This window comes from Garra rufa, unplaced genomic scaffold (assembly GCF_049309525.1).
Source record: "Garra rufa unplaced genomic scaffold, GarRuf1.0 hap1_unplaced_081, whole genome shotgun sequence".
NCBI classification, from domain to species: Eukaryota; Metazoa; Chordata; class Actinopteri; order Cypriniformes; family Cyprinidae; genus Garra; species Garra rufa.
In genome coordinates, this window is record NW_027394356.1 from 31,584 (window position 1) to 56,115 (window position 24,532).

General features: G+C 37.5%; 1 protein-coding gene across 1 annotated transcript; it reads right to left on the reverse strand.

Moving 5' to 3' along the window:
• Positions 1-1,085: 1,085 nt before the first annotated feature.
• Positions 1,086-20,655, reverse strand: LOC141316190 (V-type proton ATPase subunit H-like). The gene is made up of 6 exons (XM_073832772.1): positions 20,650-20,655; positions 20,296-20,474; positions 20,095-20,220; positions 16,604-16,705; positions 13,859-13,972; positions 1,086-1,446 (listed from the first exon to the last, which is right to left on the reverse strand). Exons 1-6 carry the CDS (start codon positions 20,653-20,655, stop codon positions 1,380-1,382), a joined length of 594 nt encoding a protein of 197 aa, XP_073688873.1. The 3' UTR covers positions 1,086-1,379.
• Positions 20,656-24,532: the final 3,877 nt, after the last annotated feature.

Sequence of the window (24,532 nt, forward strand, 5' to 3'; positions counted from 1 at the left end):
ATGAAGACACATTCATAATTTCAAAAGTTCTCCTAAATGTTAATAGCATACTCCCTTAGAGCAAAGTCTATGATCCAAAAAAAGGTTTGAAATAGCTGTTTAGTACTCCATCACAAGCAAAACGTTGAGAAACACAGAAAATAAAATTACAATCTGAAGGCAGCTGTATTACACAGAAAGGAATTATATGGTCGAGGGACTTCTAACATTGAAGGATTATCATATGAATCTGATATTTGAGCAAGACTACAATATCACAGAAAATCAATCTGTGCTTCTAAGCTCCTGGGATGAAGTGCAAATAACTTCAGATCATTTTTCCATCTATTCTGAGAAAACAAATTTGAGATAATCAGACATAATATGATTCAGACTGATTCAATCTGTCTGTCTGCCTGTCAGTTGTATCTGTCTATCAGATATAACAACACAAATAATTTGATCAATGTATCTACAATTAAACAGACATAGATAGATTAGACATTAATAGCACAGTATAAAAAAACTGAAATAACATTCAAAAAAGAACTCTGATCAAAATTAGAGAACACTTACGGATACCTAAATTATTGGTGTTAATCTACCACCTGGTGCCAATTTCCTTAATTTTATGACAAACCCTACTTAAATGGCAGCATTCCTCCAATTTTCACTGAGATTGCAAGATGGTGGGCCACTCAAAGATGACTAAAACCCTGCGACAGGAGGTTGTCCAGATGAAGGCCAAAGAGATGACCCTTTCAGCCACTGCAAGAGAAGTTGGTCATTCAAAATCTGTGATTGCTCAAATATTGCAGGTCTACAATGGCACAAATTCATTCAAGTCCCCCCAAAAGGATGCAGAGTCTTACAATAGGGAATGGGTTCAACACTGCAGCTGGAATTGCATGCCAGTTCAGTGCTGAACAGGGTAAAGATCTCTCATCAGCAGTAAGAAATCAAAAGGCTGAGGAACATGTTGTGTGAACAGAGTAAAACTGCTCCATTAATTATTTGGGTCTGATGGGAAACATTTGGTTCAGCATCAAACTGAAGAAAGACTAAATCCCAAGTGCATAAAAAGTTAAAAACACTCAACAGAAACATTTGTCATCGTATAGTCTTTATTGGAATGCATACTTACTGTTTTACATCAAAGACATAAATAACATTTAATACTACTCTGTGAACTGTTCTGATCACTTTCTGTGATGTTTTTTTATAAGGACGCACAATTTTACACAACATAGAGCACAACAAAGAAGAAGTAAATCATAAATTTAGGGTTCAATACATCAACTCGGTTTTTGTTTAACATGTTCATTCTATGTAGCACAGATTTACATTCACACCAAGAGCACTGGATCAGATACACTGGCTCAGACAAGCACTGGAGCAGTTCAGCTTCGAGCAGCCACAGCTGGAGTCGACTGCTCGCTGGACTGCAACTGCTTCCCCAAGTACTCCCTGAAAGAAAAAAAAGGCCACAGAATGATTATGCCTGTTTATCTTTTTGAACACCTTTGATATGCACCTCTCTTTCCAGATATTTCTCAAGCCTTTATGCAAGTAAAATAGCAGGTTTTTGAGCTGCCACTTTAAGCTTGGTGAGGGAAAAAAGAAAATGTCATGCATGCGGAAAGAGGTGATTACAAAAGACGTGCGAGTTTGATCACAGCATTTTCACTACAACTGTTTCTCCAATCTAACTATATTCAATTCAACCTGCCTTCCTGAATATTCCTCACAAGGTTCAATTCCTTCCTCTTTGATTACTGAAAATGCCATTTCACCAGACAGAGTTAATTCTGAATGGCACCTGTGGTTTCTCAACTGTTGGGAAATGCTATCTGTCATTTAAATCCTTTCAACGTGTTCACCATCTTGATGTCGAGCTAAAGCCGTCAGCGTTTCCTGTCTTTATGTCAAACCTCGTAACAGTTTCTCCTTAACTGTGACCTTTTTTAAGTGGTGTGCTTTACTTCAGGCGCTTCAGATAAGATAGCGCAGGAAGCATACAATTAAGGAACATACAATTCAGAAATAACACACAATAGATGTATCTCGCACCATTCATGTCAGAATAAACATCATCCAGGAAAGCACTTACCACATATGCTGAAAATCTAACATGTACAACCTGTGAAGGGTCAAGAAGCTTATCTAGCAGAATATATGCTCTGAAGTCATCGGAGTTCAAAGACAACTATGTGAGTTCAGGTCTTTTTTTCCTTTATTGGCAACTGACTACATTAGCACACACCTGTCGTTCATTAATTGTCATTTCTGGCGGCTTGTCAAACAGCTACTGGGTTTGACTTCAGAACATCAGACCATATTTGCACAGAAACAAAGCAGATAACAGCGCGCTATTGTAAATCAGCGGAGAGATTGAAGGAGAGAATCACAGAGGGCTGATTCATTGGGGATCCAGAAAAAGAGATAAAACAGCATAAAATATGAGGATTAATAACAGCTTGACTGCCAATTTGTATATTAATTGAGCTAATATGTTCACAGCTACCTCACGAAACCCAATATGCATGGCATTAAGGGTTTGTTATTGAGATAGAGTGTTAACTAACTGCAGAGCAGTTTCCAAGCGGAACTGCAGGGGGTTTGTGAGTTGATGGAAAGCTAAGAAATGATTAAGACATAAAATGTAAAAAATTAAAATAAGTAAATAGTAGGGTTGCGTAATGAATTAACACAAAATTTAAATCTCAAAAGGCTGCGGTTTAGTCTGATGCACTGCATGAGTGAAACAGCCCATATGACACCAGTGGTTCAACCGAAATTTTATGAAATTTGTCACTACTGAAACACAGTAATATATAATTTAATAAGAATGGTTATATCGACCTTTATTAAGATTTTGCTTACATCTACCTTGTAAATATATGCTTTGCTATTTTATTAAAAGATTTTCAGAGATAAATCAATGGCAATTATATTTTATGCTCGTTTAGAATCACTTGCCGCATGTAGTCACCAGGTTTTGTGAAGTTTTGAGTTTTTATTTAAGCTTTATAGGCTTTTGGGTATATTTGTACAGGTCCCTTTTCTAAACGACCCCATTATAGCGTCCCAAAGTGTAAATACATTTTTTTTTGGGATAATTATTGACCTATAGCATCACCACACTCGGTCCTGGAGGGCGGTATCCTACAGAGTTTAGCTCCAACCCTAATCAAACACACCTGAACCAGCTAATCAAGGTCTTAATAGATATACTTAAAACCTCCAGTCAGGTGTGTTGAGGCAAGTTGGAGCTAAACTCTGCAGGACACCGGCCCTCCAGGATCAAGTTTGATGACCCCTGACCTATAGTGTCCAGAGAAATGCACTGCAGATTTTTCCAGATTGTGCGAAAAATCTACGACTACTTCGCCAAAGTAGTTTTTTTTTTTTTTTCAGAAGTGGTTCTAGAAAACCAAAAAAGTTGTTTGGAATGAGGGGGTCTATCATATAATATGAATATCGTGCATATGTGTGAAAAAACGCACAATAGACAATCGTTTACGCCATTGAAAAAAGTGATATTGTCCTCCAGTGGCCGATTTCTTTGAAAAATTCTTTCAGTCAAGGCCCACTAAGTTTTGTTCAGATCAACCTCCGTTAAGCTTGTCTAATAGTTATGGCCGTTTTTATGTTTTTTCCCTCTTATAGTGCCACAAAGTGGCCAAGCGCTGCAACTTTTTTTTTTTATGTGACCTCAGATTCAGCTCTTACATAGGCGTTGTAAGTTTGGCGAAGATATTTTATCTCACTCTCCAGGAAATCTTCCTGCACTGGTCTGATTCGATTGGGCAGGTTTTTCAAAAAATACGAAATACCCCAAAATTTCAGTGACGGACAAATCTGGCATATGGCATTTTGTCTGACATGAGCTAAGGATTCCAACGACATAAGACACTTGAGCCTGTGACGAACCATTCAGGAGTTATGAGCAATTTTGTACTTTTGATCGCTGTAGCGCCCCCATCAGGCCAAATGGGGCAAGCCTTGCTGACGTTGCAGACTGTGTGAGTACTACCATCCCTCTGTAACAATTATGGTTTGGTCTGCAGTTTTAGGTGGAGATTGCTGATCCTTGGCCATTTTAACCATTACAGTGGGGTACACGCTTGAACCCCTAATTTTAATTTCAGACTGGCGGCTGAAGGTCTGGAACCCATTGCAGCTTTCATTGGTCAAGGCCCGCCCATAAGACCGTTTGACCGACGTGTCAAACAACCAATCACAGTTCGTTTCGTTCAGCATCATGTTTCGGGGCGTGGAAAAGTCACCACAACAACAGACTGGCGTGCAACTAGTCAGTCGTTTAAATAACCAGCATTGAAAGTCAACGATGAAAAGGGAGAACAAGCAGTAAGTCAGTAATTTGTTTGCGAACGTTGCAAAAGTGTATAACGACAATGGCGTCTGCATAAGCACCTTTTAGCAAAACACCGAGTAAATCAGTGTGGGCTTTTCCCGGCGGACCGAAAATAAACGTGACACTGGCGTCTCCCGGAAATCCGATCAATTTCAACTAATCAGATGACGACTTCGACATTCCTGAAGTGTTTCCAGTTAAGTGTACCCAGAGCCATTGAGTGTACCATATGCATCAGACGTTTAGCCAATTTTTCGTGGGCGTGACGTCTGAGGCTGACACTACCCTAACTGTAACAATATTTCAAGCGTAATTTATGAAATTTGTTGTATTCTGAATCCATTTTTTTTTGTAAAAGGCTTAGAGTCAATCAATTGGTAGTCACAATAATGTTTTAGTATCGTATTACAGAATTTTAACTCATACTAAAACACTACAAAAAAAACTAAAAATTTCCATAGGTGTAGCGAAATTTTGTTTATTTCCCCCAAATAAAGAATATGTGTTCCCTTTTGTCACTACCGAAACAATGACGACACGTTTCGGTTGTGACTGTTATGGTAGTGGCACTTTTAGATACTTTTGAGCTATGCTGAAAGATGCTAATCAGCACATGATTAGCTAGCACAGTTATGAAAAGTTGTACACATATAAAAATGAAATGTTATGGAATAACATCCAAAAAAACTATGTCACTACCAAAACTTCACTAAATGTTTCAGTTGTGAGAATTTCGGTAGTGACAATTTTAGATACTTTTGAACCTAATTAAGAACATTTACTGTTTTGATAGTGGCGTGAAAATGCTAAAAGATACTAAAAGATACTAGTTAGTGTTTGGGACAGCCACCTCCCAATTGAAAGTACCCAATTAATAATGATTTCATATATATTTAGCTTACTGATAATTTAAATATTATTGTGGATTTCAGCAGATAATAGAAGGATTTTAGTAAACATCTAAGATTTAAATACTTAAATGCATTTTTAATGTGTTTTTTGGTTGTGGGACAGCAGTTTGCACCAATTCTGTAGAATGGCCCTTAAAGGTGTCAGTTGCGTTGCTGTCTATGCAGGGTCAGAAAGCTCTCAGATTTCATCAAAAATATCTTAATTTATGTTCTGAAGATGAACGAAGGTCTTACGGCTTGGAACGACATGAGGGTGAATAATTAATGACAGAATTTTCATTTTTGGGTGAACTATCCCTTTTAGCCACCATAAAATGATAGAGCTTTGCTATGGACAGAAGCTGAGCTAATAGTTCACAAAGTACCATAAGGTCTGTCTGTGGAACATGGATAATTGAATATTATATGGACTGCACTAATTGGAGTAAAGCTTCCAGCTAATACAAAGATCAGCAGTAGATGACATTCATATATTAAAATGGCCTATGAAAACTTTTAAAAAGGTCTTCATTTAAAGGCCAAAATCGTCCCTCACCTTATGAATTAAAAAAAATACAAATGTAGAACTTTTAGTGCAGTCTAAAATGGATATGCAGAAAAACACATTACCTGGTAAATGAATCATTATACTGCAATCTATTTTCATTTCCTACTAAAAAGCACTACGAGTCATGTCTAAGATTTATTTTAGCAAGTTTTCCCAGGTTCAAAATCTTTCAGTGTGGTCTCAGAATTTTAGAGTGAATGGCATCGAACAAAACTCACAAACACAGTCCTCCAGAACAAACAGTATGCAGACAACAATCAGACTCCACTGGGCTCAATCAGCTGCACTTTGCATTCAATTTTCTGCCAAACCTGCAATCGACCCAAACCACAAGATGTATGTGAGGGTCACGGTGTCAGCGTGATGACTTCAAGAGACTCTTAACTTTTTCTTCACTGCCACCTTGAACTGATTCCTTCATTTTTTCAATGTCAAGGTCTAATAACTCCCAGCAAGCAAAGTTCATAAACCTGCCAAAGGCGAGTTTTCATCCTCATTCATCCCGTATACAGAGAGAGACGGTAGACTCATCCTCTGAGTGCGGCTTATGAGACGCTTGACTATGTCTGTGGCCTTATTCATTCAACCTGTGGTAAATACGACTATGACCCATGGCGACCTTGTGTTTAAAGAGCTGAGGCTGATTCTGAAAGCTGAAAAGAAAGAGACGACTCTGCTGTGGCTACCAGACATCAACAACACCATGCATTTTAAAACATAAAATTCAGAATTGAAGAGCTGATTAACAATCTACCTGCATCCTCAGGTGTCTGAGACTTTAATGACTAAGAGCATTCAAATGAATGCTCTATTACTCTGTGGACTGCATCTAGAATGATCCAATTTTAGAGTTCCTGAGTTCAAGAAATTACATTGTCATCTCTGCAGTAGTGATGCGCCTGTATGCATATTTCATATGGATTACATAATCTGAGAATATTTGTTTTCTCTGAATTAGTTTGTTTAAAAGTAGACAATTCACTCTCTATAGATATATTTTTCATATCTGTGAGGCAAGTATACACAGAGTTTCTAAGTTTCACGCTCAAGTTAACAAAGGCCGAGACGGCAGAAAGCGCATCCTGTTTGCTTTTATTATTTTACAAAAGTGCAACATTTCGTTGTTATGCTGAGTACACACAAATAAACGTAGAGTCTTTACAGATTTAAAAGATGTATTACTCTTATCTGTATGACCAAAAATGACGGAGTATTTTAAGAGCACCGGTGCCTCCATCTGTCATGCAGTGCGCACTACTATTCAGCTTCAACACTCCCGCACAAAAACTTGGATAGCGCATATTTTTTAGGTTAACATTAGATTAAGCTGCCATGTAAAGTTGCTACTATATATCTTTTAGATGAAAAGCCATATTTGAGCTTGATGCATGATAGGTAAGCATTTTGATGTCCTGTTCGATGTACTGTATTGCCACATTGACCAGCGGTTAACGATCTGTCCATCACGAACTGTGTGACTTCGCCACTTCCTGTGGATTTTTTTTTTCTGCGACTAATAAAATTTTAGTCGAATAAGCCTCTTCTTGTTGACTATGTTACGGAGTGCCCGGCAGCCCCACTAGAGGGCACTCCAATGTGGACTGTTTGATGTTATGTGTTCACTCAACCCACCATGCTTTGTCCTTCCGTGTCATGTTCCCATTGGTTCCTTCTTTCCATGTGTCTGTCTCCCATTGGTTGTTTCTGTCATGTGACCCCTAGTGTTTTGTATAAAGCCCTCCCTTCCCCCCTCTGTCTGTATGGATAGTTGTTTCGTGTTTTGTGTTAGCATTTATCCTAGAGTTTATCTTGTTTCATAGTTGCCTTGTTTCCTAGCCTGGTTCCAGTTCTGTTCAGTTACTTAGTCATAGTTTCTCCTAGTTTCATAGTTTTGTTGTTATTTCACTCTTTGGACTGCTCATCTGGATTTTGACCTTCTGCCTGTGTTTCACAGATTACCCCTGGGATTATCTTCATTTGTTATTGTTCGCCATCTCTGACCCCGCCTGTTGTGACTACGTCTTCTCCCAAATAAAGCTTTGCATTTGGATCCGCCTCTCACCGCCCTCCTTGTTACAGACTAACAGTTTGTTGAAAATTAGGGGAGCCATAGAAATAATGCTAAAATAAATATCTGAATATTTAAATATCTAAGCATACTTTATTCTGTTTGGAATTAAAGGGCCAGTGCACATTATTAAACATTTCTCTAAATGTGCCACTTTAGTTATTACAACTAATCTGCTAATGTAGTCCCTTTTAAATAATTTGTTTACTCCTTTATTTAAAATTACCTGATCATTTACTCACCCTTATGTCATCCAAGATGTTCATGTCTTTCTTTTCTTAAGTTGCAAAGAAATTAAGGTTTTTGAGGAAAACATTCCAGGATTTTTCTCTATTTAGAGAACTTCAATGGGGTTGAAGGTTCAAACTGCAGTTTCAATGCAGCTTCAAAGGGCTCTACACGATCCCAGCCAAGGAGTAGGGGTCTTATCTAGCAAAAAGATCTGTCATTTTCTACAAAAAAATTCAACCACAAATGTTCATCTTGCACTAGCTTTGCGATGCATGTCTATGACTTAATGCTTTATGTAATTACATTGAAAAGGTCACATGCGGTTAGTTCTTCTTCTGTGTAGTCTGGTTTAAAGAGGTAGGGTAGGGCGAAAAACGCAATCTTATTTTCTCTGCCAACTTCAAAATCTTTCGACATCGTTGTTTTACCTTATTTGTAAAGGGCGTTTGACATTCTTTGCACGTTTGTTTTGTAAACAAAGGGTCTGTACCATCTACGTAATGTGCATAGATGCCAAGTCTGTGGGTTTCCTGTGGAATTGGGCCACTTTTATACTGTTGCCACAGGTTGTTTTTCATGATGCGGGTTGAAGCGACCCTAACTCCATAATATTAAGCCACTGGAATGCTAATTTTACCAGAGGAACCCCACCACAAAACGTGTATTTTACGTTTTTGACCAGGGCCCCCCTTGAAACGCGATTTGGGCTACTCTTGAATAGCAAGTGGGCGGATTTTGTTGTGAACACCTGGCAACCCTGGTCATGTGTGACCTTTCCAATGTGATTACATAACGTGTGAGGTCTGGCTAGGGCAAGATGAGCATTTGTGGTTAAAAAGTATATAAATTAGCTTTTTTAGAGCCCTCTGAAGCTGCAAATTGTAATTTGGACCTTCAACCAACCTCTTGTCCAGCCCCTTTTGAAAAAAACTCACCTGGACCCTGCTGTCGTATCATATTATCGGCCAATCTCGAAGTTACCTTTTTTGTCTAAGGTTTTGGAGAAGGTCGTTTTGAATCAACTAAATAGTTTTTTGATTCAGAACGATATCTTTGAAGTTTTTCAGTCAGGTTTTAGGGCTTTTCACAGTACAGAGTCCGCCTTGATTAGGGTTTTAAATGACTTACTGACTGCAGTCGACTCAGGGTCTTCAGCAGTTCTTGTTTTATTAGACCTTAGCGTTTTACTCACACGTCTAGAAAATGTAGTAGGAATTAAAGGTTCAGCGCTCGCATGGTTTAAGTCTTTTCTTTTAAATAGAACTTTTTTGGTAAATATTGGTCGAGATAGTTCACAATCTGCTTCTTTGCTTAGTGGGGTTCCACAGGGGTCCATTCTTGGCCCAATTTTGTTTTCCCACTATTTGTTACCCCTCGGGTCAATTTTTAGCAAACATGGAATACCTTTTCATTTCTATGCAGATGATATGCAAATTTATCTCCCTCTGAAAAAAAACAGCAAGAACCAAATTGAGTTGTTGCAAAATTGTATACATGACATTAAGTCATGGTTATTTTTAAATTTTTTAAAACTAAATGAAGAGAAAACTGAGGTTGTGTGGTTTGGAGTTCCAAACAATCTTGATGATCTGGGTGATTTAGCCCCCTTTTGTAAGCCATTAGTCCGAAATTTAGGTGTTCTTTTCGACAGTGATCTCAGGTTTGAGAGACAGATTTATTCTGTCGTTAAGTCTTGTTTCTATCATTTGAAATTAATAGCGAAAGTGAAACCATTTCTGTCCACTCGTGATCTCGAAAAGCTCATTCATGCATTTATATTTACAAGACTAGATTATTGCAATGCGTTATATATCGGCATAAATAAATCACTGATTAATCGATTACAATTAGTTCAAAACGCCGCTGCGAGACTGTTGACGGGGACTCGTAAGAGAGACCACATTACCCCAGTATTGAGCTCTTTAAATTGGCTACCAATTGACTGCAGAATAAATTTTAAAATTTTAATTTGTGTTCATAAATCACTGCATGGTATGGCACCATTGTACCTGGTAAATCTTATTAAGAAATATGAACCAAAACGGTCCTTGAGGTCAGCTGACCAGCTGGTTTTAATGACTCCAAGAACAAAGCGGAAAAGTGGAGATCGAGCTTTTGCAGCGATTGCTCCAAAACTCTGGAATGATCTACCCCTTTCTATCAGATTGGAACGTACTTTTATTGTTTTTAAACATAAGCTTAAAAAATACCTGCTAGCTCGAGCATTTAATGGGGTATAGTAGTTACATTTGTAGGTTGTGTAAAAGTGCTTAATAAATAAAGAAAAGAAGAAAGAAGAAGAAAAGAGCCCGATTGAAGTCCACTATATGGAGAAAAATCCTGGAATGTTTTGCTTAAAAACCTTAATTTTAGCAGAAGAAAGAAAGACAAACACATCTTGGATGACATAGGGCTGAGTAAATAAGGACATTTTAATTCTGGAGTGAAATAATCTATCATCAGGCATTTTAAATTGTTGCAATATAATGTCTTGAATTTGGATGTCAATGCCACTTTCCTTTAAATCTCTCCACATCTACCTATCGATCTATCTATTATAAAATAATGTCTTAAACTTGGATGTCTATGCAATTTCGCTTCAAATTTTTCCACATTCACTGTATGAATTATTTCTAAATGATAAAAATATGACGCACATCACAACAGCAAAGTGTGGTCATCTTTGTTCTTGTTTTGCAGTGAAGTCTTGCTTAATAATTTTTCTGTTATTCCGATCATGACTTCATTTCCAAATAAAATTAAGTTTCATAACAGCGAAGCACATCTGAGAGATTTCACGCTAAGCTGCATCAAACAGACCACAGACGGAGTCCTCAAGTGCGTAAAGGCTTGTGCAAAACAAACATGAAAAAAAAAATTGATTAAACACTGTTATCCAACATCTCAAGACAGTGGAGCCGCTGGCTGAATTTCTGCACACGCACAGCGGCACATCTCCAGGGGTTAACCCAGATGGTACAGATACAATAAGCTAACAGCGTGCAAAGTCGGCCATCTAGAACTGTGCCAACTAAAACATCTTCTCCTCCGGCTGTTGCCATGACACCAAACAGTTTCGATGGAGTGAGAATGGGAGAAAGCGACAGCCATAGTGTGGTGGCAGCACCATATCTGTCAAGGGGAAAATAAACTGTACGCACACATGCTTTTTTTTGTTATTTTCGGTATCCAGCTCTGAGTAAAAAAAAGCTCTACACCAAAAAAAAAGCAACAACAAAGAAAAAATACCTTTTAGTAACCATGAAGACAATGTGCCATGCATAAAATGCCATAGAAACAAGATGTTCCTCTATTTGAACATCATCTCACAACAGAAGACATACCTCACAGGTAATAAAAATCTCTTGAGAAGAGTACAGTGAAAGGACATGGCATTCATGGAAGCAACTGGATTACAAAGATGGCGTTTGAGAAGAGGCAATGAAAGGCCATTCTTGTGTGACTCTTCTTTAGAGCACCTTGGAAACCACATTCATCAAATCTTAACTCAATCATCTAGCTATTACATTCCCTGTAATTTCCTCCTCCAATTAAGAATACAAATAAGAGTTGGCCTTCACCTCCCCTCAGATCTTCATATAATACATGCACTCTCTGGCTCTTCAGGCCCAATTGCCATTTTTAATAGTTTCCTTTTAACTCCGGGTTCGTATCTGAGAGACCTGAACCGAGATGCGACCATTACATTATTGCTGAGAACAATCAAAACTGATCTGCTTGCTTTTTTCCCTTCTTTTTAGTGGTGACATTCTAAGCTTTACATCAAACCAAATTATGCACAATTAATCCAGAAAATTACATGTGAGCCATTTAGGTAATGGCTAATAATTGCCATGAGTCAGAATTAGCAACGGAACTGTTTCTAAGGAAGGAAATAAAGGATTTGTTGAGATGATCATACTTATACATACATACAGTGCCTTGCAAAAGTATTCATACCCCTTCATTTTTTTTTTCACATTTTGTTTTGTTGCAGTATTATGTTAAACTGCTTTAAATTAGTTTTTCCCCACATCAGTTTACACTCCATACACCATAATAATGACAAAGCAAAAACCATTTTTGCAATTTTTTTAAAAATAAAACACTGAAATAAGTACACTGCATAAGTATCAGTACATAGTTGAAGCACCTTTACAGCCTCAAGTCTTTTTGGGTATGATGTGACAAGCTTTGCACATCTGCATTTGGCAATTATCTGCCATTCTTTGCCTCACCTTTTCACCTCTCAAGCTCTGTCAGCTTGGATGGGGGCTGGCAGACATTTTCTAGAGTCCTAGTTGTTCCAATCGTCTTCCATTATGGATAATGGAGGCTACATATTAGAGGCTACATGCTTCTCTTCTCTAGATCATTGCCTTAATGCAAGTCTGTCACTGAGCTCTACAGGCAGTTATCTTGACTTCAGGACTTGGTTTTTGCTCTGATATGCATTTTCAGTGGTTAGACCTTTTCTGAGAGGTGTGTGCCTTTCTAAATCATACTCATCCAAATGTATTTGCCACAGTTTAACTCCACTCCAAGTGTAGTAACATCTAGAAGCAATATGAATGCTCCTGGGCTAAATTTCGAGTGTCCCAGAAAAGGGTATGAATACTTATGCAACAGGATCTTTTCAGTTTTTTTATTTTTAATAAATTTGCACAAATGTTAAAAACCTATTTTTTGCTTTGCCATTGTGGAGTAAGGAGTGTAGATTTGATGTGGGAAAAAAGTTATTTAAAGTAGTTTAACATAAGGCAGCAACATAACAAAATGTGAAAAAAAATGAAGGGGTATGAATAATTTCACAAGGCACTGTACATATAACCCTCTGCCCAAGTTCACAGTATAAATACTAACATATAAATTCGACGATGTGCATCAGCCTCCATAAATTTCTTTCTCCTGCAGTGTGGCCGATGATAAAGATGAATTATTCGGAGATACTTTATGGAGCGTGTTACCGCATTCTCTCTATGCAGGAGTGATCTATATCACTCTTGGCGACTTGTATTCTGCTCAATTTGATGTTAAACTTTTAATTTAAAGGCTGATTTAAAGCCACTGTAATGAAACACTGACAGCAAACAATTACTCTTCATGACACCACTGAATGTTGGCCAGTAAACGTCTATTGTGCTTTAAACATGCTTGCTGTGTTCCTAGGCCTTTCAGCTTTATCATCCCTGTTGAAAGAGTCATCTGAAGCTCCTAGGATAAATGCAGACACGATAATGAGCTGTTAGTGTTAGGATGTGTTTGTTCTACCTGAACTTGAGCTATTGCCTCGCCGGCCTTGATTCAACAGTTCGCCGCTCTGACAAACACATCGAACATGCATGGAGAAGTTAATCATGTTTTTTTTCTATTCTGTGCTCTGGGTTTTAATCAAAGATCAACTAATGTTGAAAAGACACAATGGTCCACTGAATAATTCATTATATTATGCAATTCTGAATTGAGAAAATATCTACTGCGTGGCAAAGAGAGATTAGTAGAAAGCTCCATTCCAGGTCGCTATTGAGGGCAATGTTGTGGCAGGCACAACACTGGGGCTGTTTTGCTTGAGGAATAAATAAAACAAGCAGAATTGCTGTGAAGATGTGGAGATGTTAGGTTAAAGAGATTACAATTGTGTGTAAATATCCTGTAAATAAATTATACTAATATGTAATAAACAGTAATAAATAAACACTGGACATAAATATTGGATTAATTAAAGCATACAAAGTTTAACGTACCAGTTATGCACCATGAGCTTCTGAACAGCCAGCAGGGCATTATAGCGGACAAGCTGGTCTTCGTGATGCATGTGGTTCATCACTAGTTGTTTACCACCCAGCTGTTCGATCACCCTAAAGGACACAGAAGCAGAGAGATGCTGTTCCAGATTATTATGTTCTGCAAGATGGGTAATAACACATGGCTTCCATGCCTTTCAATTTAACTCTGGGAATAACAGAGAACAACAGCTGCATTATTTTTGGCAATTCCAATCATTAAAATGACAAGGCATTTTAGTGTAAGACCAACAAAAAAACCCCCACAAAGCTCAAAAGCCATCACATTCAGCTCAAATCCTTAAACTAAAAAAGTCATTTTGCAAAGAAAATGTGACTAAAATGTAAATGTGACATTTTCTAGAAAAAATGTGAAAGAAACATTAGCCATCCTTGCAAAACTTGCCACTACCATGCTAGGATGCTAATGTGCACTTTTATAAATATTGTAAATATGAGAAAGAAAAAATAAAATAACTATTTGATAACATTTTATTTTCCTCAACAAATACTGAGCTGAATTTTTATCAGGTTCCATAATCAGACTCTTGTTGATGCTTTGTGAAACACTCCAAAAGAGCTCAAGCTTATCTAACACGGCGCTTTCTAAGAACTGCTAAATGACACTCACAATTTTCCATTTAAAGTCATTTTGAACTTTATCTGAAATGTTCACGGTAGAAAAATGTTGCCTTCTGTAAGAAATATTATTGACAAAAAAAATATGCACCAACTTGAGTGCTGCCTGTGGGATCTGTACTATAGATACAAATAGATAGACAGATAGACAGAATGATAGACAGACATACAGACAGAACAAAAGATAGACAGACAGACAGAATGACAGACACGTAGATAGGAGATAGACAGACAGACAGACAGACAGACAGACAGAATGATAAACAGACAGACAGACAGATAGATGATAGACAGAACGAGAGTCAGACAGATTAACAGACAGATTGTTAGACAGACAGACATAGAATGACAGAAGGAAAGACAGATAGATAGAATCAACGACAGACAGACAGACAGACAGATAGAACGACAGTAGAACAGACAGACAGACAGAACGACAGACAGACAGAATGACAGAAGGACAGACAGACAACGATAGAAGGACAGACAGACAGACAGACAGACAGATAGATAGAATGACAGAAGGACAGACAGACAACGATAGAAGGACAGAGAGACAGAATGACAGTAAAACAGACAGACAGAACGACAGACAGACAGATAGACAGAATGACAGTAAAACAGACAGACAGAACGACAGACAGACAGATAGATAGAATGACAGAAAGACAGACAGACAACGATAGAAGGACAGACAGACAGACAGACAGACTGTTAGACAGACAGATAGATAGAATGACAGAAGGACAGACAGATAGATAGATAGAATGAAAGAAGGACAGACAGACAGACAACGATAGAAGGACAGACTGACCATTAGACCGACAGAACGATAGACAGACAGTAGGGATGGGACGATAAATTGTTGCAACGTGAATCGAGAAATGATTCAGCATCGATTCTGAGATTTCCAAACACATTGCGATTCTTTCTCAAATACATCCTGAGCTTAGTTTTGAACAGCAGATGGCTCTGCTTGCTTTAGAAACAGCCGTGCTCTACTTGTTTTCAAATCCTTACACACACTTGAACCTAAAATAACCATTCGTACAATTCGAAAAAGTTCAAACTAGATTAGAGCGCCATCTGCTGTTAAAATCTAAACTCAGAATCGATTTCAAAGAGAAATGTGATGCATTTGGAAGACCTCAGAATCGATCCGCGAATCGATTTAACGCCCCATCCCTAACAGAAAGATGATAGACAGACAGACAGACAGACAGACAGATAGACAGATAGATAGATAGATAGATAGATATAGATAGATATAGATAGATATAGATAGATAGATAGATAGATAGATAGATAGATAGATAGATAGATAGATAGATAGATAGATAGATAGATAGATAGACAGAACATTAGACAGACAGAAAGATTTCTTTTCACATTTACCATGGTTAAAACAAAATCCCTGCGCTGGAGATCACAAAAGAGAAAAGGTAATATCTCAGCACTTGTCGCAAATGAGTACAATTCTTTTGGGCAACTGCTCACCTGCAGAAGGTAATTTGTTCTGGAGTGGTCTAATTACAGGGTTCGAACCAGGGCTGATGAGACCAACGAGTCCCTATAGATTCAGCGCATTTTTTTTGGAATGATGGGGCATTTTGAAGAGGAAAGTGAGAGTGTGCATTGTGAGTGGCTGACCTCAGGGGGAGGATGGTCTGGATTAGAGAAGGTATTAGCCACTCACAGCGCCGTTAGACACGAGTGGCGGATCACTCTACTTTTAGAGGAAAACTATATATAACATTCTTAAGTCTAAAATTGATTGGCCGATGCTACGTGTCGACAATATAAATGGCAAGCTTGAGCAACATCTTGCAATAGGTCAGCATGGATGAGTTAGTATGCTGCTCTCTTTGAAGTGATGTAAGTGTAAATTGACACTGATATCATCGCATGCAAGCAGTTGCCACAGATGGTAATAACTCCAACCTGAGCGATTTTCAGCACTATAATCATACAGAGCTACAGGATATTTGGGTACTGAGAAACAGACATAAAATTGCAGAGCTGGAGAGATGGTCGTTTATGGATGACGGATGAAGGACGCTTGCTCACCTCTTGCCGCGAGGGTAATGTCTCACGTATTCCCCCACGTCGTGAGCTGCAACAGCAATAACCTGAGGGTCATCAGACACTTCCAACAACCTGGTCAGTATCCTGGCAGGAAGCACAAACACACAATCATTTCAGGCCCCCAAAAGCAATCAGTAACACCTCCAGGGCAACACTAAACCCACGCTGAGCAAATATATCCCAAGGTACTGTACAGCTGGACACATGGTGTCTACCACAGCCCAGGAAAACATTCAAGGTTCGGTTAGCTCAGTAAGAAACAAATAAGGTTTCCTTAAACAGTATTTTTTGTCTTGTTTTCCAGTAAAAGGATTTAAGCATCAGCCAGATACATTTATTGCTTATTTTAAAAAAATATACAGCAGGCCCAAAAACATTTAGGATCAACAAGATATTGAATAAAACTATTAAATGCTTGCCTGACAGGGAAGAGAAGAAATTCATGAATGAAATCGCTGCTTATGTTTTCCTCGCATACAAAAAGTTCTTAAAATAAAGGTTAAACCATTGATGTCACATGGACTATTTTAACAATGTCCTTACTACCTTTCTGGGCCTTGAACGTGGTAGTACCGTTGCTGTCTATAAAGGGTCAGAAAGCTATCGGATTTCATAAAAATATAATTTGTGTTCAGAGGGTTTGGAATGACATGATGGTGAGATAATAAATGACAGAATTTTCATTTTTGGGTGAACTAACCCTTGAAGAAACTATTTATTTTGTAGCCAACAAGAAACTTGTTGCTCTGGGGAATATATTTTCAATCTATTTCTGCTCAAAAACTATGTCAAGTATGAGACAGGTCTCTATCGCATGAGAGCGTGAAATTATAACAATCGCACAGAATGGAATGAGAGGGTTCAAGCGCTACAAATCACCAGCACACTGAGAGCAACAAACGGAAGGAAAAAAACGAAGACGAACTGAAGTAAAACACAAATTGCTGTAGGGTTGAAATGGAGCCTTGTGCTGATTGTGGAGAGGGTGGTGATGAGAGGAATGAGATGAGTAGATTAGGATTTAAACGAAGCTGTCAAAAGGGTCGAGCTGACGCATGATTAAACTACTGAGAGACAATGAAAATGAGTTTTAACGGGTGATACTCGGCTTTGGTTTCAACTCGAAGCGACCTTCACCAGAGAGGGTGGAGAGGAACATATACAATGTGATTCAGACAGTAAAAACAACAGGTGGAAAAACAGTACGGTACTTTCAAAACAGTAATTCAAACATTTGCTTAATACTGCAAAAATCATTTCACTCGCTCTCTGAACACTTGACCCCTGCTAACATCTTTTTATTCTAAAAGCAGGGAGAGCAGAAAACACTCATTATGACTGTTCACACGTGTATATTATATCAGTTCATACAGCATGTATGCTTTAAAGCAGCCGTATTCGTATTCGTATTTTTATTTTTAACCTATGGTCTTTGCAACTGTTTTAAAAAGAGGAGAAAAGAAAGATTTCTAGAAATAATGGGGGGAATATAGTGGGAAATCACAAGCACTCAAATGCTTTTTGCTGCCACTTTATCTTGAATTGCACTTTCTTGGGGTAAACAAACAAGATTTTTCTTAAACCATAAATTGACAACATTTTGTAAGATTTATGCTTTGTATTTCGGTATATATTCTTGAAAACAAGTCTTATTAATTTATACAAGTAAATGTACTTCTTTGTTTTAACAGGACAAGATCTGTTTATTTGTCTGTAAAAACAAAAAACTCATAATTTAAACAAATATGACCCTGGATCACAAAACCAGTCATAAGGGTCAATTTTTTGAAATTGAGATTCATACATCATCTGAAAGCTGAATAAATAAGCTTTCCATTGATGTAGGATATGATGTGATAATATTTAATCCGAGATACAACTATTGGAAAATCTGGAATCTTAGGGTGCAAAAAAAATCTAAATATTGAGATAACTGCCTTAAAAGTTTTCCTAATTAAGTTTTTAGCAATACATAATACTAATCAAAAATTAAGTTTTGATATAAATACGACAGGAAATTTACAAAATATCTTCATGGAATATAATCTTTACTTAATATCCTAATGATTTTTGGAATAAAAGAAAAATCGATAATTTTGACCCATACCGTGTATTTTGCCTATTGCTACAAATATACCTGTGGTACTTATGACTGGTTTTGTGGTCCAGAGTCACAAATATTACTATAACTGTCAATTCTGACTGGCCATATGTTCACAATCTTCACAATACTTCAAATATATTTTTGGCTTTTTTGTTATTTTCGATAACATCTCAAATTCTTTTGATTTTATTACAAAATTCAGACAATAAATGTGACGTTGACATTCTATGATGTGGTGTACCAAATCACTGTAGATGCCAAAAGCATCTTCCTGTTTTTATGCACATTTTGAAGTATCGCATAAAAAATGAGTGGTGTAAATGCCAAAAATCACATAGTTCACCCCAAAAAGTTTTTAAGCTCACTTGAGGTAGTTTTTGACTTTGAAAAAGAATTAATGCAAATAATGGGAGATGGAAAGACGTTTGCTGAATAATCAACAGATTTTCACTCTATGTGTGGCGGCACTTACCCCAGGGGAAATAAAATGCAAATATAAATAAATATATAAGTAAATGTAAAACAGGAGATGGTCTGATTTAAAATGCTAATTCCTTCCCTGTCAGCAGGAGGCGCTTTTGGAGCAGCAGAAATCGCTTTTTCCCCAGTAATGGTTGTACACAAAGCAGCGCCGCGTTCACAAACGCTACTTTATCAGGCATTAAGAAAGATTAAATGAAAATGACAAAGATACATACATTAGATACAATGTACTTTGAAATGTGCTCATGTTTATTCAATAAAGTCAAAGCCTTTTGGAAAATCTATTTGTGACGGTCAGTTTTGATTTTGTGGTGGGCCGTCATAAATAAATCAATGTATTGGAAACACTTTGAGCTATGGATTGATGTCGTTGCACAGAATCTGAAATGCTGTTACGGTCATTCTAAAATGCCAGAGCAAAGTCTGCCATCAAAGTATTTCTGTACAATTGCCTTCCAGAACTGTCCCCAAACAGCAGGCATCCAGCTCAGAAAGCAATGACTGCGTTTATTGTGTTTCTTTTGCTCGCTCTGAGGCACAAGTAATTTATTATACATGAAAATGATTATATTCAGTGGCTTTTCCTACTTTTCTTAGTGATATTTATTGCCAGTTTTTCAGGAAGTGATGTCTTTGACTCTCTAAATGGAAATGGTGCTTATTTGCAAATGTTTTATGTGATATTCCAGTTTTGCACATAAGTTAAGTTTGCAAATTTTAATGGAAACCCAGCTGCTGTAAACAAGTGATCTCTCTTGCTTTATTCCTATTACTAGTTATAATGTATTTGAGAATAATGTTACTTTTTGAATGCCTGGTTGACACTGCAGCAAGTTATACAACAACCCACTGGTCAGCCCTAATACTAACACCAGATGCTTCTTACTTCAGCAGCTCGTAGTTCTTCTCGTTCAGGCGAACAGCGTTTTCCCTCCAGAACTTCTCTGATTTGTGCACTGGACTCCACTCCAGACGGCCAGACTTCAGCTCAGAGCTGTACTCATCAAAAGAACTGCAAGAGGAACAGCATTAATGTGACGAAAAAGAAACCTGTTGAAAACATGTGGGCTTCGTATGTGGGCTTTACCTGAGATCCTGAACACTCTCTCCCAGTCTTTCCAGGAGGAACTTGATGTCATCAGTGATGTCCTCATCATCATATTTCTGCTGGTCCAAGTTCTCCAGCTGTTTGAGCACTTTGCACTGGATCATGGCAAGAGCGTACTCCTGACGGGTCTCTCTCTCAGCAGATTTCTCAAGCAGGTTCTTCAGAAATGAACAAACATGAAACATGTTAACTGTTGTTATTGTAGAAAATATTCAAGTGGATAACAAGTAGAGTACTAAAAATAACCTAAACACAATTTATTCTGATTTCTAGAATAAAATTTAAAGGGATAGCTCAACCAAAAATGTACATTCTGTACATTTAATTTCCCACCGTCATGTCATTCCAAACCTGTAAAACTTTTGTTCATCTTTAGAACACAGATTAGGATATTTTTGATAAAATCTGAGAGCTTTCTGACCTTGCATAGACAGCAATGGTACTATCATGTACAAGGCCCAGAAAAGGTAGTAAGGACATCATTAAAATAGTGCATGTGACTCCCGAGGTTTGACCATAATTTTAAGAAGCTACGACAATTTGTCAAATAAAAACAAAAATAATGACTTTGTTCAACATTTTCTTCTCTTCCAGGTCAATCTCCGAATATCATAACGCAATTGTTATTTGTTTTTTTAGCACAAAAAGTATTCTCGAAGTTTCATTAAATTAAGGCTGAACCACTGATGTCACATGAACTATTTTAACAATGTCTATGCAGGGTCAGAGAACTGTGAAAACATCTTAATTTGCATTCTTACATGTTCGGAACAACATGAAGGTGAGTAATTAAAGACAGACTTTTCATTTTTAGGTGAACTAACCCTTTAAAACCCATTTTCTTTTATTAGATATCACTTGAAGGTACATACCATGCTACCATGGTGTTTAGTAATAAAGATTATATATATTCAAAGCCAAGGTCAAACTAAACATGACCATGAAGAACTCAAAGTTTAACTTAACAATGGTTGAACAACTAACTTGACTTTAAAGGTTTGTCCTTGGCTTTCAGTAAATTCAAGAATATTTCCCAGAAAGCGAGATACTGCACAGCATTGGAATAAATGACCATTTGAATTGTTGTGACTCTTGTAAAGACAGTGTTTTAAATTTTACATATGGGTCCATCCTTTCTTAATCTTTTTTTTAAGAGTTTCTACTTTAAAAAAACAGCAGGAAAGCTTTGTGCAACCACATAGTGCGCACAATGATGTTTTACCAGCACCCGTTTGACACGGCCCCTTTCTACAACCAAAAAAACGAACCTCAGCACTGAGCAATGTGACTTGAAGAGGAAATTAACATGTCACATTTGAATAAGAGTGCTTTTATTTCTCAGAATTCATTACGGTCTTAATGGACATGGCTCATTTGGCAGGAATGCTAACATAAGCTACGACTTCCTTTTTAAAACCCTTTGCTCTTAGCTGTACTAAAATTAGGTGTTGCTCTTTGAAAACTCACCTGCAAGCCTTGAAAACATGCCCTTTCTAGCATTACTGGAAAATTCCTTGTTCTTCTACATGCTACCAGTAGTCATCAAGTTAAATTGCTTAGATCAAATAGGGTGAAATATCAAATCAACTCATTGTGCTACTCTAAAAAATATCATTAGTTAATGGACATGAGGATGCTCAGACGCTCAAAAAAAAAAAAAGGAAATTAATAAATGAATCATATTTTCCTTTTATGTCTGCTGGTTTAATAAAGTTTGGCTGTAGGTTTTATAATTCTCAAGACTCAAGATGGTACATAAATTTCATTCCGCCCAAGCAGCCTAAGACGACAAGCTCTCAAACAGGTTAAGTATTGATTACTGATGAAACAGAACCAGATTTCATTTTGAAAAGGCCTGAATCACTGTTACTGAGACTTCAATTTGAAACTAGTGAGGTAGAAACCAAGTAATTATTAGGCATCTCATTGCTCCCCAGCAGCTTTTAATCACCGGAATTGTGACATTATTATACAATAAAGCCTGGGTGAAAATGAACAATTAGAGTCGGTGAATGCTCAGCTGTCCAGCATGAAGGATGTCATGCTGTTGCATGTATGAAAGACAGCAAATATTTAAAAGAGGAGCAAGTAAGCTTGCAAAGAAAGAGTTCATATTAAGCAGCAGTGACAGACTCCTAATAGAGAGAAGGCTGCAGCGTTGAATTACAATAGCGATGCATTTTAAAGAGGCGATGAACAGTGCTGGCATTTTAATTTGCAGCAGCCTAACGTTCGGTTTCATTGCGGACAGCCGTAAGGCAGTTTGAGAGGTCTTGGTATTGGCAGTCCTGCTGCACACATACATTTTTTTATGCAGTCCGGACACATTTTTCCATTTCAGACAAAAGCTTCATAGCTATTCTCATTCTCACCGCCATGTATATACAGTAAACCACATGCTTTATCAGATACTATTCCAGATGAACCCAATATCACGTGACCATTCACTGACATCTCTGAGAGGAAGTCTCCTTCATATATTTGTCACATTTTCTGGCTATATAATGCTTGTTTTGCAACACATAATAAATCATGGTGAACAGGTCAGAAAACTGATTAGCCCAATGTACAGCTCCAGTTAACAAGATGATGGATTGTTACCACAGTGCTGTCCTACACCTTCCTCTGTGACATTCTGAATTTATGCATACTTACTGCTTTTCTATTCAGTGGATACAAGACATTGATGAATGAGCAGTAAGCGTGGTTCGTTTGCATAAGAGTAAATGAACTTGTTAAAAAAAAGACATTAGGATTGAGAATTGGAAAATGATAGAGCGACATAACAACGATTGCTAAATAGAATGTTAAACAGAATGTCAGACAGAACGACATAGACAGACAGACAGACAGACAGATTCATTTTAAGCATTAGTCGACTATTAGTCGCTCATTTAGAAAACCGTATAACTCACAATAATGAGCCTTTAATTGCCTACATAGCCTAATAAGCGCTCAAGCACATACTAAAAAGCTTGCCACAGTGCATTGGCAGATATAATAATTATGAATGCTTCAGGGAAAAACAGCAATGAAACTGCATTAACTTTTTCATTATTTATTGATAAACGAGTGATTTCTTTGTTTTCGGCTTAAGACATTAAGTCGGCAACTATGACTCGTCACCTCTGCAGTGGATGCTCCTACATATTTCATATGGATTATATAATCTGACAATATTTGTTTTCTATTTGAATTGGTTCAGCTAAAAGTAGTCATTTCACTCTCTATAGATAGCCTATATTTTTCATGTCTGTCATGTAAATATATACAGAGTTTCTAAGTTTCGTGCTCAAGTTCACAGAGACCGAGATGGCAGAAAGTGCAACCAGTTTGCTTTCATTATTTTACAAAAGTGCAATGTTTCGTTGTTATTGTGAGTGCACACAAATAAACGTAGAGTTGGATGTATTACTGTTATCTGTATGACCAAAAATGACTAAGCATTTTAAGAGCAAGTGACGGCACCGGCACCTCTATCAGTCATGCAGTGACACTTCAATAGCGCATATTTTTCTAGGTTAACATTAGATTGAGCTTTCATGTAAAGTTGCTACTACTAAAAGCCATATTTGAGGTCAATGAATGATAGGGGAGCGTTTGGTTGTTCTGCCCAATGTACTATATTACCATATAAACAACACGTTAATGATCTTTCCGACAAAAAACTACATGACTGTGCCACTTCCTGTGGATTTTTTTCTGCGACTAATAAAATTTGGTCGACCAAGCCTCTTGTCATCACAACAGTGTTGTTTTCGTCAACGATGACGATGACGAAATCATTTCGTTGACGCCACTTTTTTTCATGACGATAACGAGACGATGACGAGATAAAAATGGCTCGTTGATGACTAAAACATGACGAGACGTGTGTGAGTTTTCGTTGACGAGACGAGAATAGACGAAAATGTTAGTGGGTGGTCCGTCAGACATTTAAAATGCATGACATTTCTGCTTACTGTGCATGCCAATTAAAACTTAAAAAGTATCTGACGCTATGGCAAGCCGTTTTAGCATTAAATACTCTTTGCTATATGGCAAGCCGTTTTAAGCATTCCATCCTTGTTTGTCTTTTATGTTCTAAAACATTCCTTCATTATTGTAATTATTGGTGAAAATAGTCGATCCGGAAGCTCACATTGTGTTGAACTATAGATCTGCTATTTTCAGAACTTATAAGTGACACTACCCAACAGCAAAATACTTACTGACC